Source organism: Streptopelia decaocto, assembly GCF_964273445.1.
Source record: "Streptopelia decaocto genome assembly, chromosome: Z".
NCBI classification, from domain to species: Eukaryota; Metazoa; Chordata; class Aves; order Columbiformes; family Columbidae; genus Streptopelia; species Streptopelia decaocto.
Window position 1 is genome coordinate 71,651,334 of NC_138657.1, and position 17,990 is coordinate 71,669,323.

General features: G+C 52.2%; 1 protein-coding gene across 4 annotated transcripts; it reads left to right on the forward strand.

Annotated features, from left to right (window-relative positions):
* Positions 1-7,429: 7,429 nt before the first annotated feature.
* Positions 7,430-17,990, forward strand: LOC309450910 (uncharacterized protein). Of its 4 annotated transcripts, none has more exons than XM_082074122.1 (11): positions 7,430-7,597; positions 9,502-9,744; positions 12,741-13,031; positions 13,386-13,633; positions 14,802-14,994; positions 15,216-15,327; positions 15,465-15,708; positions 15,980-16,019; positions 16,303-16,408; positions 16,496-16,542; positions 17,128-17,990. In XM_082074122.1, the coding sequence occupies exons 1-10, from the start codon at positions 7,486-7,488 to the stop codon at positions 16,536-16,538; spliced, it is 1,632 nt and encodes a 543-aa protein (XP_081930248.1). In that variant the 5' UTR covers positions 7,430-7,485; the 3' UTR covers positions 16,539-16,542; positions 17,128-17,990. The 4 variants fall into 4 exon arrangements, with proteins under 4 accessions (XP_081930248.1, XP_081930249.1, XP_081930250.1 ...); XM_082074123.1 differs by having other exon boundaries at positions 17,253-17,990; XM_082074124.1 differs by having other exon boundaries at positions 17,467-17,990.

Below are 17,990 nucleotides of genomic sequence, written 5' to 3' on the forward strand. Positions count from 1 at the left end.
GTTGCTGAGACTTTCAAGATTGGTTTTGTATATTTTGTATTATTTTCTCTATTCTTATTAGTAGCATTAGTAAAACATTGTTAATTTTTCCAACTCTCTTCTCTCTGTTCTTCTTTCCCTCCTGATTGCCTGTCCTTAGTGGGAAGGGGGGAGAGGGAGGGGCACAAGGGGGAAGTGGGGGGGAGAGGAGGTTAACAGTACATCTGCCAGGGTTTTATTGTCACCCCGCAATCTAAACCCTCGACATCCTCATGTTGGCCCCATCCCTTCCTTCTCACATTGTACCATAGAGAAAATTTAAAAAGCCAATGTTCTCTTTCCCTTCTCTACGAAGTCACTCATTTTATAGAACTACCATATCCTGCCTCCATTTCCCTTTTTCCTGCAGAAAGACTTGTGGCTTATTTGTTGTTGCTTGTATGGGAGCCATCCATGGCCTCTGCCAAATCACCTTTCTTTGAACATCCCCCAAATTTCTCAAAGCATTTTGGAAATGGAGGTGCAGGATTCCATGTGTTGTTCAGGATGCAAGTGTTCTGCAGATGAGTGACCTGTGGATTTATCTTTTATTACATTTTTCTTGTTCTTCCTGGTGTCTGCATGTTGTACTGGGCAGTGGGTGTCTTCAGCTGCCATTGACAGACCACCAGTACTAACTGAGATTTTGTGCTCTTGTGCCTCTGAGGAGAACATTCCTGGTGCCGAGAAACAACTGTTCCATGTTTCTCAATGCAGAGTTTTATCTGTAGTTGTGTTTGTCATTTGTTCAGTCTGATAAGGTCCTGTCACATTTCTTCACAGCTGGCTTTTGTTTTTAAGACCAGGCAGGGTTTGCATCATCTACAGGCATAATTATTCACTTCCTCTTAGCATGAGATCTGCTCATGACCTCAGAAACACAGACCATTTTCTCCCATGGCTTTTTTTATCTTAGAACCAGTTGCTTGCACAGGTGAGAACTGTCCTTCTTGTGCCCTCTAGTCCCACACCAGAGATCAGCTCGTTGGTCCGAATAGGGTAAGATCTGTTACTTTGGGAGGTGTGGTGGTCCCAGTACCCCACTGTCTGGTGTCCATCAGTGACAAGAGGAGATGCACTCTAGAAAATACGTGCCCACCTTCCGTGAGCTAGCTCCCAGTGCCCCGAGTGGCAGGAACTGGAATGTTGGAGTGACATCCTGCCCAGTCCTTGTGTTATCCCTTGTTGGACCCATTGTCCGTGACTTTGTCAAATCTCTCTTTCACCTAGCTGATACTGTCAGCTTCTGCAGCTTCAGCTTGCTTTCTGCTGCATAAAGATTGACTTTCCTTTTACAGTCTTAAGTTGGTCTCCCACTATTTTGGGCGATAGTCTCCTAGTTCTAATCCAGGACGTTTGGGGGAACAGTGCTTCCACATCCATCCTGAACCCAGCCTTCAGGATGTTGTAACCCTCCACCACACCTTCCTCTCCCAAGCTGGGCAGGTGTATCAACTTTTGAATATCACAGTTGGAGATCAGTTTCTCCACTCCTTCAGTCCTATGATGCTTGCCCTTTTCTGCCTGTCCTCCTGGAGCTGCAAGTACCAGAATGGCACACAGCACTCGTGTGTAGGCACATCATGTCTTCACACTCTGGAAAAATGATATCTTTTTCTCAGTATCCTGATGACACACAGCATTTGCTTGTGTTATTGGCTGTGCAGCATAAAGACCCCTCAGTGCCTGTTTTCTGCATTATACCTGGAAAGATTCTCAGCAGTTCTTCTTCATATCACTGGCTCTTGTCAGCTCTTTTAGTACATTCTTGGAAGTCCTCAAACTGCTGTGATCACTGAGAAGAAGTACGGTGACATCTTATGACACCTCCAGAGGTATTGACTGCAAGGAACCATGTAGATATAGTCTCAAAAATGGAAGCAGTGTTTCTTGAATGGACTCTGGCAACTAAGAGCATTTGAGGACAAGTTTTGGGATCTTGGTCACAGGTTCTTCTGGTCATGGCCTGTTCCTTGGGGTGCTCTTGGACATGTGAAACAGAAGGCAGCAGCTCTGACACTGATGGAAAGTTCCTTCCCCAAAGAGGAAGTCTCCCGTGTCTCACGTGATTTCCCCATGCGGCTGTTTACTGTGGCTTACTTGTAGTCAGTTACGGGTGCCTGGGCTCAGAGACACCTGATTGGTTCCTCTGTCACTTGGAGATGTGGCATCTCTGCCAGCTCACTCAGAATCCTTGGATGGATTTCATCCAGCCCCATAGACTTGTTCATGTCTAAGTGGTGCAGCAGGTGACTGACCATTTCCCGATGGATTATGGCTTCATTCTGCTCTGTATCCCTGCCTTACAGCTCAGCAGGCTAGGTACCCAGAGCACAACCGGTCTTACTATTAAAGACCGATACAAAGAAGGCATTACGTACCTTAGCCTCTGCCTTGTCTTCTGTCACCATGGTTCCTCTGCATCCACTAAAGGATGAAGATTCTCCTTAGCCCTCTCTTTGTTGTGAATGTCTTTATAAAAACATTTTTGCTGCCTTTTACAGCAGCAGTCAGATTAAGCTCCAGCTGGACATTGGCTCTTCTATTTTTCTCCTTGTATAACCTCACAATATCCTTGTAGCCCTCCTGAGTTGCCTGCCCCTTCTTCCAAAAAACTCTCCTTTCATTCCTGAGTTGCAGCCTAAGTATATATTCAGCCAGGCTGGTCTTGTTCCCCACTAGCTCACCTTTTGGCAGATAGGGACAGCCTGCTCCTGCACCTCTAAGATTTCCTTCTTGAAGATGTCCAGACTTCCTAGACTCCTTCATCTTCAGGACTGCGTCTCAGAGGACTCTGTCAAACAGGCTCTTAAACAGGCCAAAGTCTGCCCTATGGAAGTCCAAGGTAGCAGTTCTGCTGACTCACCTCCAGTCTTCTCCGAGAATTGAAAACTCGATCATTTCATGATCACTGTGTCCAAGATGGCCTCCAAACATCACATCACCCATGAGTCCTTCTCTGTTCACAAACAACAGGTCCAGTAAGGTGCCTTCCCCAGCTGCCTCAACTAGCGAGTGGTCTGTAACAGACTCCCATCAGGATATCTACCTTGTTGGTTCTTACCCATAAACACTCTGACAGTCAAAACACTTTCTAACATACAGGGTTACCCCACCATCTCTTCTTCCTTATCTTTCCCTTCTGAAGAGTTTATAGCCATCCATTGCAGAACTCCAGGTGTGCACGTCATCTCACTGTGTTTCCATGATGGTAACTATATCATAGTTTTTCTGTTTCACAATTGCTTCTAGCTCTTCCTGTTGGTCACCCATGCTGCATGCATTGGTCAACTACTATCACCCATCACCTTTTCTTAGTTGCTCTGGTTGCTATACAGGGAGCAGTTCAGGCTGCCTTACTCAACTCCCACGACTCTCCTGATATGACAGGTCTTTCCTCCTCAGTCTGCAGAACACTGAAGTGGTTCTGCAAGGGCACCTGAGGCTTTGGGGGATGTCTCTTCCTCCTGCTGGTCCTTGCCATTGAAAGCTTTCACTCTTCTGCGTTATTGTCCCCCATCCCTTCTGTGTGTACTGGTGGGGGAGTTTTTGGCTGTTTGGCCATGGGCTGTGGAACCACTGTAGACTGTGACTGAAACCAGCTATCTTACTTCTTCTCAGTCTCCGTGATACTTCGCAGCCTTCTCACCACCTCCTGGAGCTCAGCCGCCTGCTGCAGAAGATCCTCCACCTGGGCACACCTTTTGCAGGCAGGTCTATCTCCTGTCCCTGCCCCAGGAGAAAGCTCCAGGTGCTTCCTGTAGCCTGAGCTCTGCCCTGCAGCCTCTCCCTTCAGCTCCATCTGCATGGAGGCATCGGCTACCACTGTGGTAGATGGTGCAGACCTCCCAGCTGGAGCTCTCAGAAGAGTTGCCATCATTCTGCCTTGGGGCTCAGGTAGGATGAACGCCCTTGACCTGTGCAGATGGTCACAGAATAGTGCCCAGCTGCTGTGTCATGCGTACTCCGAGTGTCCCTCTCAGCCAGCAGAAAGCTTCCTTTGCAGAGGTGCCCTAATGTACAAAACCCTGCACTCTGTTTGCCGGTCCTGGTCACTGGCTCTTCCCAGTGTCCCCACAGGGCACAGATGGAAAGGTGGCCACCATTGCTCTGTCAACACCAAGGCCTCATCACTGTCCCCTCAGAGAGCTACTGACTCCTGGTGGGTGTCCCTGGCACTTCCCTACCTCGGGAAATTCCCTGCACACACAGATCTGCTGCTCCACTGCGGGTCATGCTGGTGCTGGAGCAGCTTCCCTCAGTGACTGAGGGCTGGTTTCTGTTTCACCACCCTTAAATCACTGCTCTGTCAATGCCCAGACCTCTTCAGTGCCTCCTGTCAGAACTGCCTGGTGGGTCTCACCGCTGCCCTGGTGTTTCTCTGTGTTGAGAAAAGCCCATCCTGCCTGGGGACTTCATGCTAGAATGGCCCTGCAGTGCTCAGCTCTGAGCTTTCTCCTGCTGCTTGTGTCTCTGCCTGCAGCACCGGGACAGGAAGAACTTCATTTTAGACTCCAAAGAGTCTCCTGGGAAACAGGTAAGAAGTGATTCCACCTCATGAGGAAATTTTGCTGCTCCTCCTCCTGTCAAGTTTGATGCAAATTTTTACCATGTGCAGTGGCTGCCTCAAGGGATTGGAGCTGATGTGTGTACCAGGCTTGCGGTGGGGTGGAGCTTTTTTAAGGGATGGAGGACAGCAAGCCTCCATGTGCTTGGAGAGGTTCCATGAGCTTGGGGGCTGCACCGTTTCCCCCTGGAGCAGTCAAGTGTCTCTGGGAGAAGGAGATGTCTGCCTGGCTGCTCAGTGTTCAGACAAAGCCTGAGCACACGGTCTTCCTGGAGTCGTCAGAGAGATGTCCCCATTGCTGAACAGGGGAGTGCTGGTGCTCAGCAAAGACCTGGGGAGCCATGGGCTGGAGTTCAGGCAGACCTCTGAGGGCTATACCAGCTGGGGTGCCTGCTGTTTCTGGGAGACCCCAGGGACAGGAGTTACAGTGTAGTGTGGGTACACTGGGGGTACTGTAGGAAGGATGGGATTGGGCTGGAAGGATGGGCCATGCCCTGCGCTGAGGTTTTTTGCCAATAGTTCCCTGGAGGCTGCAGGTCTCATGAATCATGAAGTTTCATGAGTCAGGTCAAGAGCTTTCAGGAATCAGGGCTACCATATGCTTGTACATCCATGCCTGGGGGAGTCAGGTAAGAGCCCTGCCTCTCTGCCATGCATGGACATGTCCTCCAGTGGTGTGGCAAAGCCATCTCACCTGCATCCTGGTGCCTGAAACTGTCCCCTGATACTGAAGCAGGTCATTGGGTCCCAAACCTTATTTCCCTACTCAATATCCCCATCTCCATCAAGACTCTGGCCCCTGCTCGAAGTCGACCCATCCGTGCTGCCCTTGCAGCTGTTCTCCTGTATCCAAACAACCAATAAATTGTTCTTGCTTGCAGGGGCTGCCTGCCTCATGACAGCTTCCACCTGGTCATGGTTCTTCCTTATTTTGTGTGTGAAAGCCCTGTCCCTCTGAATGAAGGACATCTTCCCATGAAAGAGGAGCCTGAACTAGGCTTTTCCAGCCCCCAGCAGCCCTGAGGAAACACACCTGAGAAGCCATGTGCTCCCAGCACAACACCTTGGGTTCCTACTTTGCCTCCTCCCCATCCTACAGGTAGCATGGTCTCAACTAGGCCTAGCTGGACCTCTGTGTCAGTCTGTGACCTCCTGCATGGATTTTGGTGCTTGTGTCCCATTTTGTGAGATGCACTTGTCCCTGGCCCTGTTGGGAAATGTCCATCCTGCAGCCTTTAGGATCTGCTCGATCTTGGCTGCTGCTGCTCTGGTTCAGCCTCCAGCAGCCACTGCCTCTCCCGCACTGAGGGATGCAGTGCCTGATGCAGCCTGGATGCTGAGGGACAGCCTGAAGGCTGTCCTTGGTGAGCAGCACACTGCTGGAACATGGGGCAGCTGACCACTCTTCTCCAGTTCTAGGATGAACTGCATGTGCCAGTAAGGACAAGTTTTGACAGTCATTCATATGAGTTGTCTGACCATCATAGTGGTGTGAGTGGTCCCTGTCACTAAAGTATCTCCTCCCCATGGACATTCATTTGTGTGATCTGCACACCTGATGGAGCTGTTCTTGATAGGTATTGGGCAGAGAGGGGAGGAAGGAGCTGAACGCTGTGTGGCTGCTGCTGATTGAGAAAGGGGAATGCACAGGGCTGAGATATGGGGAAGAGATGTTTTGTTTGTGCTTTTGCCACTGCCTGGGCTCTCCTGATACCCACTCTGCATCTGCGTACACAGTCAGATCCTGGGGTGTCAGCCTCATGACTCTGCCTGCTCTGTCTGGACAACCAATAATGGCTAGTGGTTTGGAGAGGGCTGCTTGCACCCGCCTTGAGCTCCTTCTTGGTCCCCTCATTGCCTCTGTGGGGTGCTGAGCTAAGTTCACCTTGCTGAGAGGAGGCCATGAGCAGGGCTGCTAAGGCCTGGAGCTATGGCTGACAGCCTCCCCAGGCGTTCAGGACTGTGTTGGGCAGCTCCAACGTGCATTTGGATGGAATATGCATTGAGAACCAGTGAGTGGTGGTGCTCCTGGCCATTTTTCTTGGAGAGGAGTGTGTCCTGTGCATGTGACATGGGCAAAGCATTTGACGTGGACAAGCATGGTCTTTTACTCCCCTGCAGCTCCTGTGTCTGACCACCCAGTTCTCTGGGGTCCGAGACATGCCTGGTGGCCTGTGGGAGGTCCTCGAGGAAGAGAAAAGCAGAAGCTGCTGAGGACCAAAGGGGGCTGGTTTAGTAGCTCTGAGGATTTCCTCAGGCAGTCAGCTGGCACTGAAGGGCAGGATGTTCTGCACACTTGGGGACAGAGTGTTGCCAGGGTGAGGGGGAGCAGGAGGGGTTATCTGTGGGCGGAGGAGCAGGCAAGGATGAGAGAGAATGTGGGTTGAGTGTGTCTTTCAGAAGTGCCAAGGACTGTTTCAGACCTTGAGGTACTTCTTGGGATTCACATCCTTATCTCCTATCTTGTCTGTTCTTTATATGCTTTCTCAGAGGTCCTCCGTCTCCTGTGATCTTTGAGGGGAAGTGCAGTGACTCATGGCAGCTCTAAAACCCATGCAGTAGTCTTGGGTAGCACATGAATGTTGCCCAGAAAGAGGAGCAGTGCTTATTGAATGCACCCTGGCAACTATAAGGGTTTTTGGGGGAAACTCTGGGATCTTGGTGACAGGGTTCTTTAGTACCAGAGCCTGGATGGCCCTGAGGAAAAAAGGCAGCAAAAGGCATAAGCACTGATGGGAGGTTCCCTCCCCAAAGAGGAAGCCTCCTATATCTCGAGAGATTTCCCCATGCTTCTGTTTCCTTCCTGTGGTTGCAAGTCTTGCAGCCATTTACAAATGCCTGAGCTCAGATGCAGCAAGTGGGGCAGAGATTTCAATTCTGCCTGGGGATTTCATGCTGGCATGGCCCTGCAGTTGTTGTCTCTGAGGTTTCTCCCAGTGCTTGTATCTCTGCTGGCAGCACAGGGCCAGGAAGCACCTGATCCCAAGGTCCAAAGTTTACCCCAGGAAACAGGTAAGAAGTGTTCCTCTTCTTCCATGGAGAGATTATGGGCTCCTCCTCCTGCAAGTTTGATACCTGTCTTTACTGCCTGCAGGCCTGGGCTGAAACCCCAGCAGACGCCTGAGGGCTGTGCCAGCTGGGGTGCCTGCAGTCTCTGGGAGACCCCAGGGACAGGAGATACGGTGTGGAGTGGGTGCACCAGGTGTGCTGCGGAAGGACTGGATTGGGTTGATGGTCGGGGTGGGCCATGCCCTGCACCAAGCCAGTTTGCCAGTGGTTCACTGGAGGATGCAGGTCTTGTGAATCAAGTTTCATAAATTTATGCATCATGAATCAGTGTCTTCAGGGGCAGATCTACCACTTTCTGTATACATCCTGTCCCCAGGTGTGCTCAAGGAACATTGTACGGTCTGAGAGCAGAGCAAAAAGGGAATTTGCTGTGGCTTTGCCAGCTGGAGGGGCCTATGTGTGTTGGGGCACGGGGTATCTGTGTGTGAGGTGGGTCACAGCTGCGTGTCCGTGGGACTGAGCTGCTGGTTGCTGTGCTCAGCTGAGCATCTCTTGACTTCTGCGATCAGGGTTGCTGAGGAGCAAAGCCTGACCACAAGTGGCTTGTTCACCGGCATGTCTGTATATATTAATGTCTGTTTAGAAGATGGTCTGAACCTTGTGAGATTAATTTCTGCCCCTTTGGGAGAAGGAAGGTTGTATTTTAAGCACTTTGAGGCTTCCCGTAGATCCTTACAGAGGCTGGAACAAGGAAGTGTTCCTTCCCATGTGCCAGCATCCTTGCCTGTAGGAATCATTGCCACAAAGCCTCAGCCCACAGCATTCAGCAAAATGCTGGGACAGGCTGTGCCTGCTCAGCCCAGAGGATGGCAAATGTGGTGAGGATGGGATCTGGAGAAGGAAGCAGGAAAATGGGACAGGGTCTGTGGTAAAGCAGGGAATGTGAATGGAGAAGGCATTACTCATCCCAATGTCCCACTGCACGGTGGCGTGGTGCAAAAGGACAGTAGCCAAGGAACTGACTGAGCGAGAACAAGGACCTCATAATTGTAACAGGGCCATCTCTGACCCCTCTGGGAGGGCTGAGCCATGGCTGGAGAGACACATGGCCCAGCAGGGTTCATGGTGCCATGGCCCTTCAAGGGCAGCCTGAGCTGGGGTTGGTGACAAGCTGGAACAAGTGACTGTGTTGTCCCCAAACCAGGGTTCTTTACCTGGTGTGTATACAAATGAGCCAAATGTATCACACAGAGACGAGATACTGTTTTATTACAGAGTTGCACAAGTCTGGATGCTGGAATAAAGCCAGCATCCCAGCAAGAAAAGTAACAGCCATTATATAAAAAAAATCTTATCACTATGTTCACTCCCTAAAGAGCCAATTGGTTACACATTCATATACTGCATTACATAAAGACTCAACTAATAGTGTGGACTTCAAAAGGTCTAAAACTGCAAGGTCAGTAGTAGCCATAGTTCATAATTGGGTGTTCTGCAAGTCACTCTTATCTTTGTTATATGAGTAGACTGACCCAAAACTGAAAGGATTTATATATCTTTAGGTTAGCAATTGCAGATAGGATTCATTCTTTTAAGTGATGACAACAGCAGGAGGGACTCTCCTGCTGCAGGGGTGATTGTCTTGGGAAGCCCCCTGCTGTGGAGGAGGGAACAGAGTGACCCTGGATACAAGTGTAGGTAGGAAAGGTTTATGGATGAGTGATCATTCACAATTTGGTTACACGAGGAGAGCCTTGCATACAGGTCACATCCTGGCAGATGGACATGTCACCTTTCTTCTCCCTTCAGGGGCTTGATAGATTGCTGGGGATATCTTTCCTACCACCTCTCTCTGCCCTGTCTTCTCACCTCCCACTGCAAGTAACATCCACTTTCACCCCTGCCAGAAACATGCCAAAGGCCCCGGTGGAACTCAAGACTCCAGCTGTCACCAGACCAGGAGAATTACAAGAAGAATGAAGAAGTGATGCTGAGCTGCCCTGAGGGTTTCCAGCCAACTTTCACCCACGTCAAATGCGGAAGGGAAGTCCAGTCCATCAGTCATGGGAAACCTGTATACAGAGATGTTTGGCTTGGAAGGAACATCAGAGATGACTGGATCCGCATTCGGTCCAGTGTGGAGTGCCTCGGTAAGGAGGGCATCAGGAGCTCTTCTGGCTGCCCCGCTCTGCCCTTCCTGGGCAGGAAAGGGCAGACTGGGTGTGTACAGGAAGTTTTGGGCTTTTTGCCCGCCTGGGGATATGGTAGGTGCTGCTGAAGGCCACGTTAAGGCATCGCCTGAGCCTGCCCTGAGTCCAGCCCGTGGTTCACCAGTGGGTGGGAGGTCCTTGGTGGAGGTGTGGGTGATAAGGGTTTCCCTGCAGGCTTCTGGCAAGATCATGTACACAAGGGAGAGAAGAGCTATGTATGATGGAGTTTGTAGTCTGCGCGGCATCGTGGATGGGGCAGGAGGATCACAGAATCATTTTGGTTGAAAGAGACCATCAAGATCATTGAGTCCAACCATACCACAACTCTAGGACTAAACCATGTCCCTAAGAAACTTTTAAGCACCTTCAGGGATGGTGACTCCACGACTTCCTTGGGCAGCCTGTTCCAATGCCTGACAACCCTTTCCGTGAATATTTTTTTTCCTAATATCCAATCTAAATCTCCCCTGGCACAACTTGAGGCCATTTCCTCTTGTCTTATCACTTGCTACTTGGGAGAAGAGACCAACACCCTCCATGCTGCAACTTCCTTTCAGGTAGTTGCAGACAGTGATAAGGTCTCCCCTCAGCCTCCTTTTCTCCAGGCTGAACAGCCCCAGTTCCCTCAGCCGCTTCTCATCAGACTTGTGCTCCAGGTCCTCAACAGCTCTGTTCCCTTCTCTGAACTCTCTCCGCCACCTCAATGTCTTTCCTGTAGTGAGGGGCCCAACACTGAACACAGGATTCGAGGTGCAGCCTCACCAGTGCTGAGTACAGGCAGCTGATCACTTCCCTAGTTCTGCTGGCCACACTATTCCTGATACAAGCCAGGATGCTGTTGGCCTTTTCAGCCACCTGGGCACACGCTGGCTCATATTCCATCGACTGTCAATCAACACCCCCAGATCCTTTTCCACAAGCAGCTTTCCAGCTACTCTTCCCTGAATCTGTAGCACTGCCTGGGGTTGTTATGACCCAAGTGCAGGACCCGGCACTTGGCCTTGTTGAACCTCATAAAATTGGCCTCAGCCCAATGATTCAGTAGGTCCAGATCCCTCTGTAGAGCCCTCCTACCCTCCAGCAGACCAACACTCCCACACAACTTGGTGTCAGGGTGCACTTGATCCCTTCTTCATCCAGATCATTGATAAAGAGATCAAACAGAACTGTCCCCAATACTGATTCCTGGGGAACACCACTCATGACTGACCACCAATTGGATTTGACTCCATTCACCACAACTCCTTGGGCCTGGCCCTCCGGCCAGTTCTTTATCCATTGAAGAGTCCACCCACCCTGGCCATGACCTGCCAGCTTCTCCAGGAGAATGCTGTGGGATATGGTGTCAAAGGCTTTACTGAAGTGTAAGTACATAAAATCCACAGCCTTTCCCTCACCTACTAAGCAGGTCATCTTGTTGTAGAAGGAGATCAGGTTGGTCAGGCAGGACCTGCCTTTCATAAACCCATGCTGACTGGGCCTGATCGCTTGGTTGTCTTGTATGCGTTGTGTGATGTCACCCAGGATGATCTGCTCCATGACCTTCTCTGACACTGCGGTCAGACTGACAGGCCTGTAATTTCCTGGATCTTCCTTCTGACCCTTCTTGCAGATGAGCATCATGTTTGCCAGTCAACTGTAACCTCCACATTTAGCCAGGATTGCTGATAGAAAACAGAAAGTGGCTTAGTGAGCAGCTCCACCAGCTCCCTCAGCACCCTTAGATGTATTCCACCTGTCCCATAGACCTGTGCATGTCTAAGTGGTGTAGCAGGTCACTAACCATTTCCCTTTGGATTACTGGGGCTTCATTTTGCTCCCCATCCCTGTCTTCTGGTTCAGAGGGCTGGGTACCTGAAGCACAATTGATCTTAAGGACCAGAGGGCTCTGCTGTCTGTGTCCTCTCCAGCTGTGCAGCTGTGAATACCGCAGCTTGCTCCCTGTAGGCAGGTCCCCTCTAGGCTCTGTGTCATGGTGGGTACAGGCTTCGCACCATCTTCTGACAGCTTGGGGCACTGAGGTCACATCCAAGAGAGAACAAGGCAATAGTGGGCTGATTTGGGAACCTGATGAGAGGTGCCTGAAGTTTTGAAAACAGTAGTTGTCTGCTGCTTCCCAGCTCACTGAGAGCCCTGAGACCTGGGCCACAGCAAGAGGACTCAGAGCTGGCTCCCTGCTGGCAGCTCTGAGCCTGGGTGGTGTGGGGAGGTCTGTGCGAGGGGAAGGGGATGCTTCTCCTTTGACCTCCCCCCGAGGACAGCTCCATGCATGGCCCAAGTTTTCAGGGTGTCCTGCCTGGTCCTGTCAAGTTCTTTGCTGACTTTGTGTGGCAGGTTCCTAAGGCACAAAATAGCACTGATCTCTTAGATGATGCCACAATGCACCATGGTCAAACCCTGATCAGTTAATGTGTAGGTCCTGTGCATATTATGAGACCCTTCACAGCTCCCTCAAGCTCTTACTCCTGCTGGCCTTTCCTGGGAGGCCTGGGGGAAGCAGCATGGGGGCGTTTTTCCCCTCATCCCCTTCCTGGGGTTGTGGTGTAGGATGGCTACCCTGTATGGTGTCCTAGAGCTTCACCTCTCACTATACTGCCAGGAAAAATGAACCTTTCTCCTGGGATCTATGCACAGCAGGAAAGGGACAGGTCTTTCTAAGAGCTACGTATTTTGTACTGTAGAGATGCTGGGACCAACAGACAGTTTTGACTCAATGTGGAAAATTGCCTTGAGCAACAGTAGTCCAAATACTCACTCACATTCATTCCTGTTCAAACTCTTCCTGTTCCCCTAGCAGAGAGCTGGAATGACCAGTTTCAGCCTCTTGATTTCCCACCCTCCTGGTGGGCTGAAGAGCAGGACTGTCTGATGGCAGCACACATGCAAGGTGGAGAGGGGAAGGAAAGACTGACCATATTGCAATGTTTCCTTCATAGAGGTCCTCCAGGTTGACCCTGGGACTCTGGAGATTTCCAGCACCAGCATCAAACTGAACTGGACCTGCAGTCTCCCTGACGTGTGCCAGCGCATGCGGGCCAGCTGCCGTTTGGCAGGACCTTTGTCCTCTCCCTGTGAAGCTGAAGAGGTGAAGGGAGAGGAGACACTACAGGGCCAGGAGGGAACATTCACCTGTCGCGCTCTGCAGCCCTTCACTGACTACAGTGTCACCATCTCTCTGCCACCCAGCACAATCCTGTTCACATGGTTGGTCAGGACAGAGGAAACAGGTATGTGCACATAAGTATAGGAGGGACAGCCCTGCCTGGTGTCACAGCTAGGGCAGGTGGATAAATGTCTCCTTCACCCAGCAGCTCAACCCAATAATCCGCACCCAGCAGTGATGATCCTTGGCTGGGGGCTGCTTGGAGCCTTTGGGGCTTTGGGGCCCTGGAGCAGAGCACGTTCCCTCCTCAACCTCCCCGTTTTCACCATACAGTTGCTGCTCCTGCTGCGGCTCACACAGCCTTTGTTGTGGAAAAATGCTACTTGAGGGTACATTTGTAGTGTGTCTCCTGTGCCTGGAGCTGCCTTAGCCCCTCTGCACTGGCCCTGGGTGTAACCCTGTCCTTTTGTGCTTCCAGTGCCAGACAAACTGGAGAAGCTGTGGCTGGATCCCAGCACAGGGTTGCTCAGATGGAAGCCGCTGCCCTCCTGCAAAGGGGAGATCATTGGATACCAGGTACCAGGGGAACACGGTATCCCTGCGGTTCCCCTCACCTTGCCAGGCACCTCCCTGCCTGAGCTCTGTGCAGGTAAGCGAGAAGCATGGGGAAGGGAAAGCCATGATGAGCTGCAGTTCCCACCCAGTCCAGCTGAGTATCTCGCTGTGGTGAGCATGAGCATTTTCTGTCTCATCCTCAACATTTTCAGTGCTGTGTATTTGCACAGAGAGGTGGTGGGTGCTTCCTCCTATCTGGTCTTCCTTGCCAGGGCTGGGCAGACTTTGCTGCTCAGTGTGCAGCACTTGGTGACGTGTCTGCTGGGGTGACCTCCCAGGGCTTCCTGTGCCTCTTCTTTTTATGTTTCCGGTTTCTGCCACTCAGAAGCCTGTGGTTTGAGTTGTGCTCTGAAATCTCCTCTTCTTCTTGGAGAGCCGCAGCATTTCCTTGAGGTTTGCTCAGTGTGTGCTTTAATGCACCTCTTCTGTCTGTGGGTTGTGGCTCTTCCCACAGTGCGGCCCTGCTTTCCAGCACTGAGGTGGAGTGACACTCTTACCAGTGTGTCCTGTGATCTCTCTGAGGAAAGGCCTCTCTGTGGGGTGACAGGAACCCAGACATGCTGCTTCATCCTGCCTCTCTTAAATCTTTCCTGGAGAAAACAGCCAACACAGGCCCTCATGACACTTCTTGTAGGTGTGTTCCACATGCTTCTCTGCTCCAGACACCTCTATTTGTGAAAAGAGTCCTTTTTCTGGTTTCAGTAAACTAATTTTTTACATGTTGCCAAGACTTGATTTCCATAAAGACTATGACAGCTGCAAGGAAGGCCCAGGATCTCAGGAGAAATAGAGATGATACACTGGAAATAGGGAGCCTGCATCTACCCTTGTGGGAATCCTGTCCCTTTACATGTAGACAAGGCCTTTGGAGATCAACCTTCACCAAAAGGAAAGAGAAGTTCAGGGCTCCTCTTGTGGGGGATGTCACCACAGCACCTGCAGTGTGGCAATACCATACCAGTGACTTGGCCTCTGACTCATACATATATACAGCTATCCGAAGGAACGACATCCATCTTGCTCTCAGCTCTTCACAGGGGTTTGATCCTTTACTCAAGGAGGCAGTCACTCTAACGTCTTAAGTGTTGGCTTCAAATTCCTCTTGTCTGCATGGGGTCAAGGCTCCTGCTGGTTCCTCTCTGGGAGCCTTCCACAGCTGGGGCAGGTGCAGAGAAGGGGAGGCTTGCAGGGGTGCTTTGCTCTCTCTGGGTGTGCTGTGGGCAGGTTCCCAGAGGCCAGGTGGGAGCTGCTGCCCTCCAGCTCTGTCTCCTGTTCCCAGCTGAACATCACAACAAGGAGCACGCAGGATGGCAGCCTCCTGGAGATGGAGCGGCTGTGGCTGAACAGCCCTGTCACTGAGTACCGCCTACCTGAGCACAGCCCTGGCAGCAGATATGTGGTGATGATACAGGGACTCACGGCTGCTGGAGCCGGGGCTGCGTCACTGTGGGAGCTTCAGACCAACAGCTCGGGTAAGGCTCGCTGTGTCCTGGTCTGTCCAGTGTGGCTATGCCCGGTGTCCTGGCTGAGTCAGCTCTGTGTCCCCAGCCCTGTGGCCTCCTGGGTGGCCTGAAGGAGCCTGGGCACCAAGGAGCTGAGCTCCGCAGCCCACACCACCCAGGGTTTCCCTGCTCCCTGCACAGCCCCTGCTGTGCTGCTTGCTGATGCTCAGTCCCCAGGTCTTTCCCTCCAGACACCCCACACCCTCTCGACATCAGCTGCCACAGCATCCGTGACATCTCCCCATCCCAAGGGACGGCAGTGCTTCCTCTCCACCCCATCGCCCGTCCCTCCGAAGCAGTGAGGTGAGTGCAGCCCCCAGCAGCTCTGCTCTTCGCAACCCCAACATGGGTTTCCCCACCGGCAGCACTTGCCCACAGCCACCCCATCCCTGTCTCCCCATCCCTGTCTCTCCCAGCCCTCTCACCATGCTGCCTTGCAGGGAGCACCAGCTCATTGTGGCTGTGATGGACAATGTCACATCAGTGGAAGGTGCCTGTTCAGGGGAGCCGCAGCCCTTCAATGCCAGTCATCCTGGTGCCTACGTGGCTGCTGTGCTCAACCTCACGGCCCCCACAGAATTTGTGTTGGGCAATGGGACCCACGGGCAGGGTTACCACAACGCTGCCCTTCACCCGGGTTGGGACTACATGGTCCTTCTCCGTCTCGTCCGCCGCTCACAACAGGTACCATCTACCCATCCCAGGGGCTCTGAGGATGCTGCCAGCTGGGGCCAGGCCCCCCAGGATTGTCTGGGCTGTCTGACGATGGCAAGCGGCAGTACTGCAGAGGGTCTGCTCCGGGTTCCTGTGCTGAGAGCCCAGGCACCTTGGCAGAACAGTGTCCCCAGGGTCCTCGGTCACAGCTGAGGCATTTGGTGGCCATGGGTGGCCCTTGCCCCCAGGGCAGACTGTGGGGCAGGAGTGGCCTGAGCTCTCCCTCCCTCTCCTCCAACAGGCAGAGAAGTTCTCCTGCATCTGCTACAGCTTCTCTGTTGGTAAGCGAGCTCCTAGCTCCCTGTGCCTGAGGGTCTCTCCTGCATGCTCCCTTTTCCCAGCCTGGCTGCTTCCCATGGAGAGGAGCTGGCTGAGAGCAGGAGCTGTGGGGTCTTGTGAGTGGCAGAGGAAGCCCTTGTTTTCTATACGTGGGGTGACCCTCCCTCTCAGAAGAAACCTAAGTCAAGACAAACATCCACACACTTTCACATACCCTTTGCCATTGTTTGGGCCATTGCCAGAATGTGGCCCAGGCTGTGGCACCCACTCCTGGTTGTGTGTTAGTTGCAGGGCAGCATCCAGGGCCGTGGCATGGGACTGTGGTTGGGGTGGTTGTGCTGTTGGTAGTCCTCCTCATTTCTGCAGGGATCCTGTGGTTCGTGCTTTCCAGGTGAGTAGGAAGGGTTCAGCATGGCCCTGGGCAACTCCAGTCTCTTGCTCAGGACTCCCCTTTCACTGTAATTCTGTGACTTTCCAGGAAAAGGAAGTCTTTGCCCAGCAAAGCTAAGGAGGATCACTAAAAAGGTAGGAAAATGCAATTCCCTAGACAACCATCACAGGAAGGGCTGTATGGCTGGGTGTCAACTGGGAGGAGAGCGGAGATCTCAAAGGAGAGCCTGACCCTCAGGAGAAACATAATCTCAACCTATTCACTGACACATCTCTCCATTTACCCCAGCCCTGTGTTGCCAGGGACAGTAGGGATGGCTCTCACCACTAAGCCCCATGCAGCAGCAGAATGTGACTCCAGACAGTGCTCCCAGCCTGGAGCGGGGGCAGGGGCGAGCAAAGACATCCATCTCAAAGAGTGGCTATGGCTCAGACCATTGAGGGACCAATGGTCACCCCTTCCAGAGGAGAGATCTGCCGGGAGGGGTCTCAGGAGGGTCAGGCTCAGGGACTGTTGCTCTCGCCTAGACCCTGATGGGCACTTCCAGGGACCTGTGTTTGGGCACAGCTGGGATGAATAGGTCAGGCTTTGTCAAGCACTGCCCTGTGCTCTGTCCTGTCTCAGACACTTGTGTGTGCAGGCAGCTGTGGTGTCATGAGCTCCCCACACAGCCGAGGGCATGCAGCAGCGTCTGCCCTGGGTGATGTTGGTCTCCACAGGTAAAGGTGGCCAGGCTGGAGATCAGTCACTCTATCCCCTGACCAGAAGCACAGGAGACATTCAGAGTGGTGAGGGGTGGAGAAGATGGGGAGAATGACCCCAGCTTCGTGCTGATGTCTGCCAGGGTCCCTGGCTCTCCTGTGACTGTGACCAGCGCTAGGGGTCTCATCCAATTCAGAAGAGCAAGAGGAAATCAGGAGGCCAAGGAGGGGTGTGAGCTTTTTCTTTTCTCACCCCCTTTACCTCCTAGCTTTCACTTATCTCTGTTGCAAGGCCTTTGACCACAACTTTTTGTAGTGCCTGCTTTTTAGACTTTGCTTTTATTTTTGTTTTCTTAGAAGCAGGAACTGTACATCAGATTTCCCAGTCCCTGACTCAGCAGGACTCAGGCTGAGGCATGCCCATGATTCTGTCATGTCCTGGGCTCCCAACCCCTCTCTGCTGATACCGAGCCAGACCCAGGGCTCTGCTGGAGCTTGGCCTGACTTGGCTGCCTTTATGATTCTGCCCTCTCTGTGTAGACAACCAATAAAGAATTGTGTGTGTCCCACCACTCCTGTCTTGTCTCCTCATTGCCACTCTGGGGTCATATGTCCCTGCATGGAGTTAACTGCACCCTGTTGAGAGGTGGCTGTGAGCAGGGCTGCTGTGACCCCGTGTTCCTGAGTGCTGCCGAACAGCCCTACCAACCCTCAGTGCCATGCTGGCCAGCTCTCATGTGCGGTTGGATGAGGTGTGTGGTGGAAATCAGTGGAGGCTGATGTTCCTCAACTCACATCTTGGGCAGGAGTGTGTTCTATGCTCATGCTGTGGCTAGAGCTGAGGGACCTGTGTGGTCTCAGCTCTTTCACAGGCCAGATGT

What these genes read in the sequence shown, in the direction of transcription:
- LOC309450910 (XM_082074122.1), top strand. Translation starts at nt 7,486, where the DNA reads ATGGCCCTGCAGTTGTTGTCTCTGAGGTTTCTCCCAGTGCTTGTATCT. An exon ending in AAGTTTACCCCAGGAAACAG is followed by an intron (nt 7,598 to 9,501) that starts GTAAGAAGTGTT and finishes CACCCCTGCCAG; the next exon opens with AAACATGCCAAAGGCCCCGG. An exon ending in TCGTCCGCCGCTCACAACAG is followed by an intron (nt 15,709 to 15,979) that starts GTACCATCTACC and finishes CTCCTCCAACAG; the next exon opens with GCAGAGAAGTTCTCCTGCAT.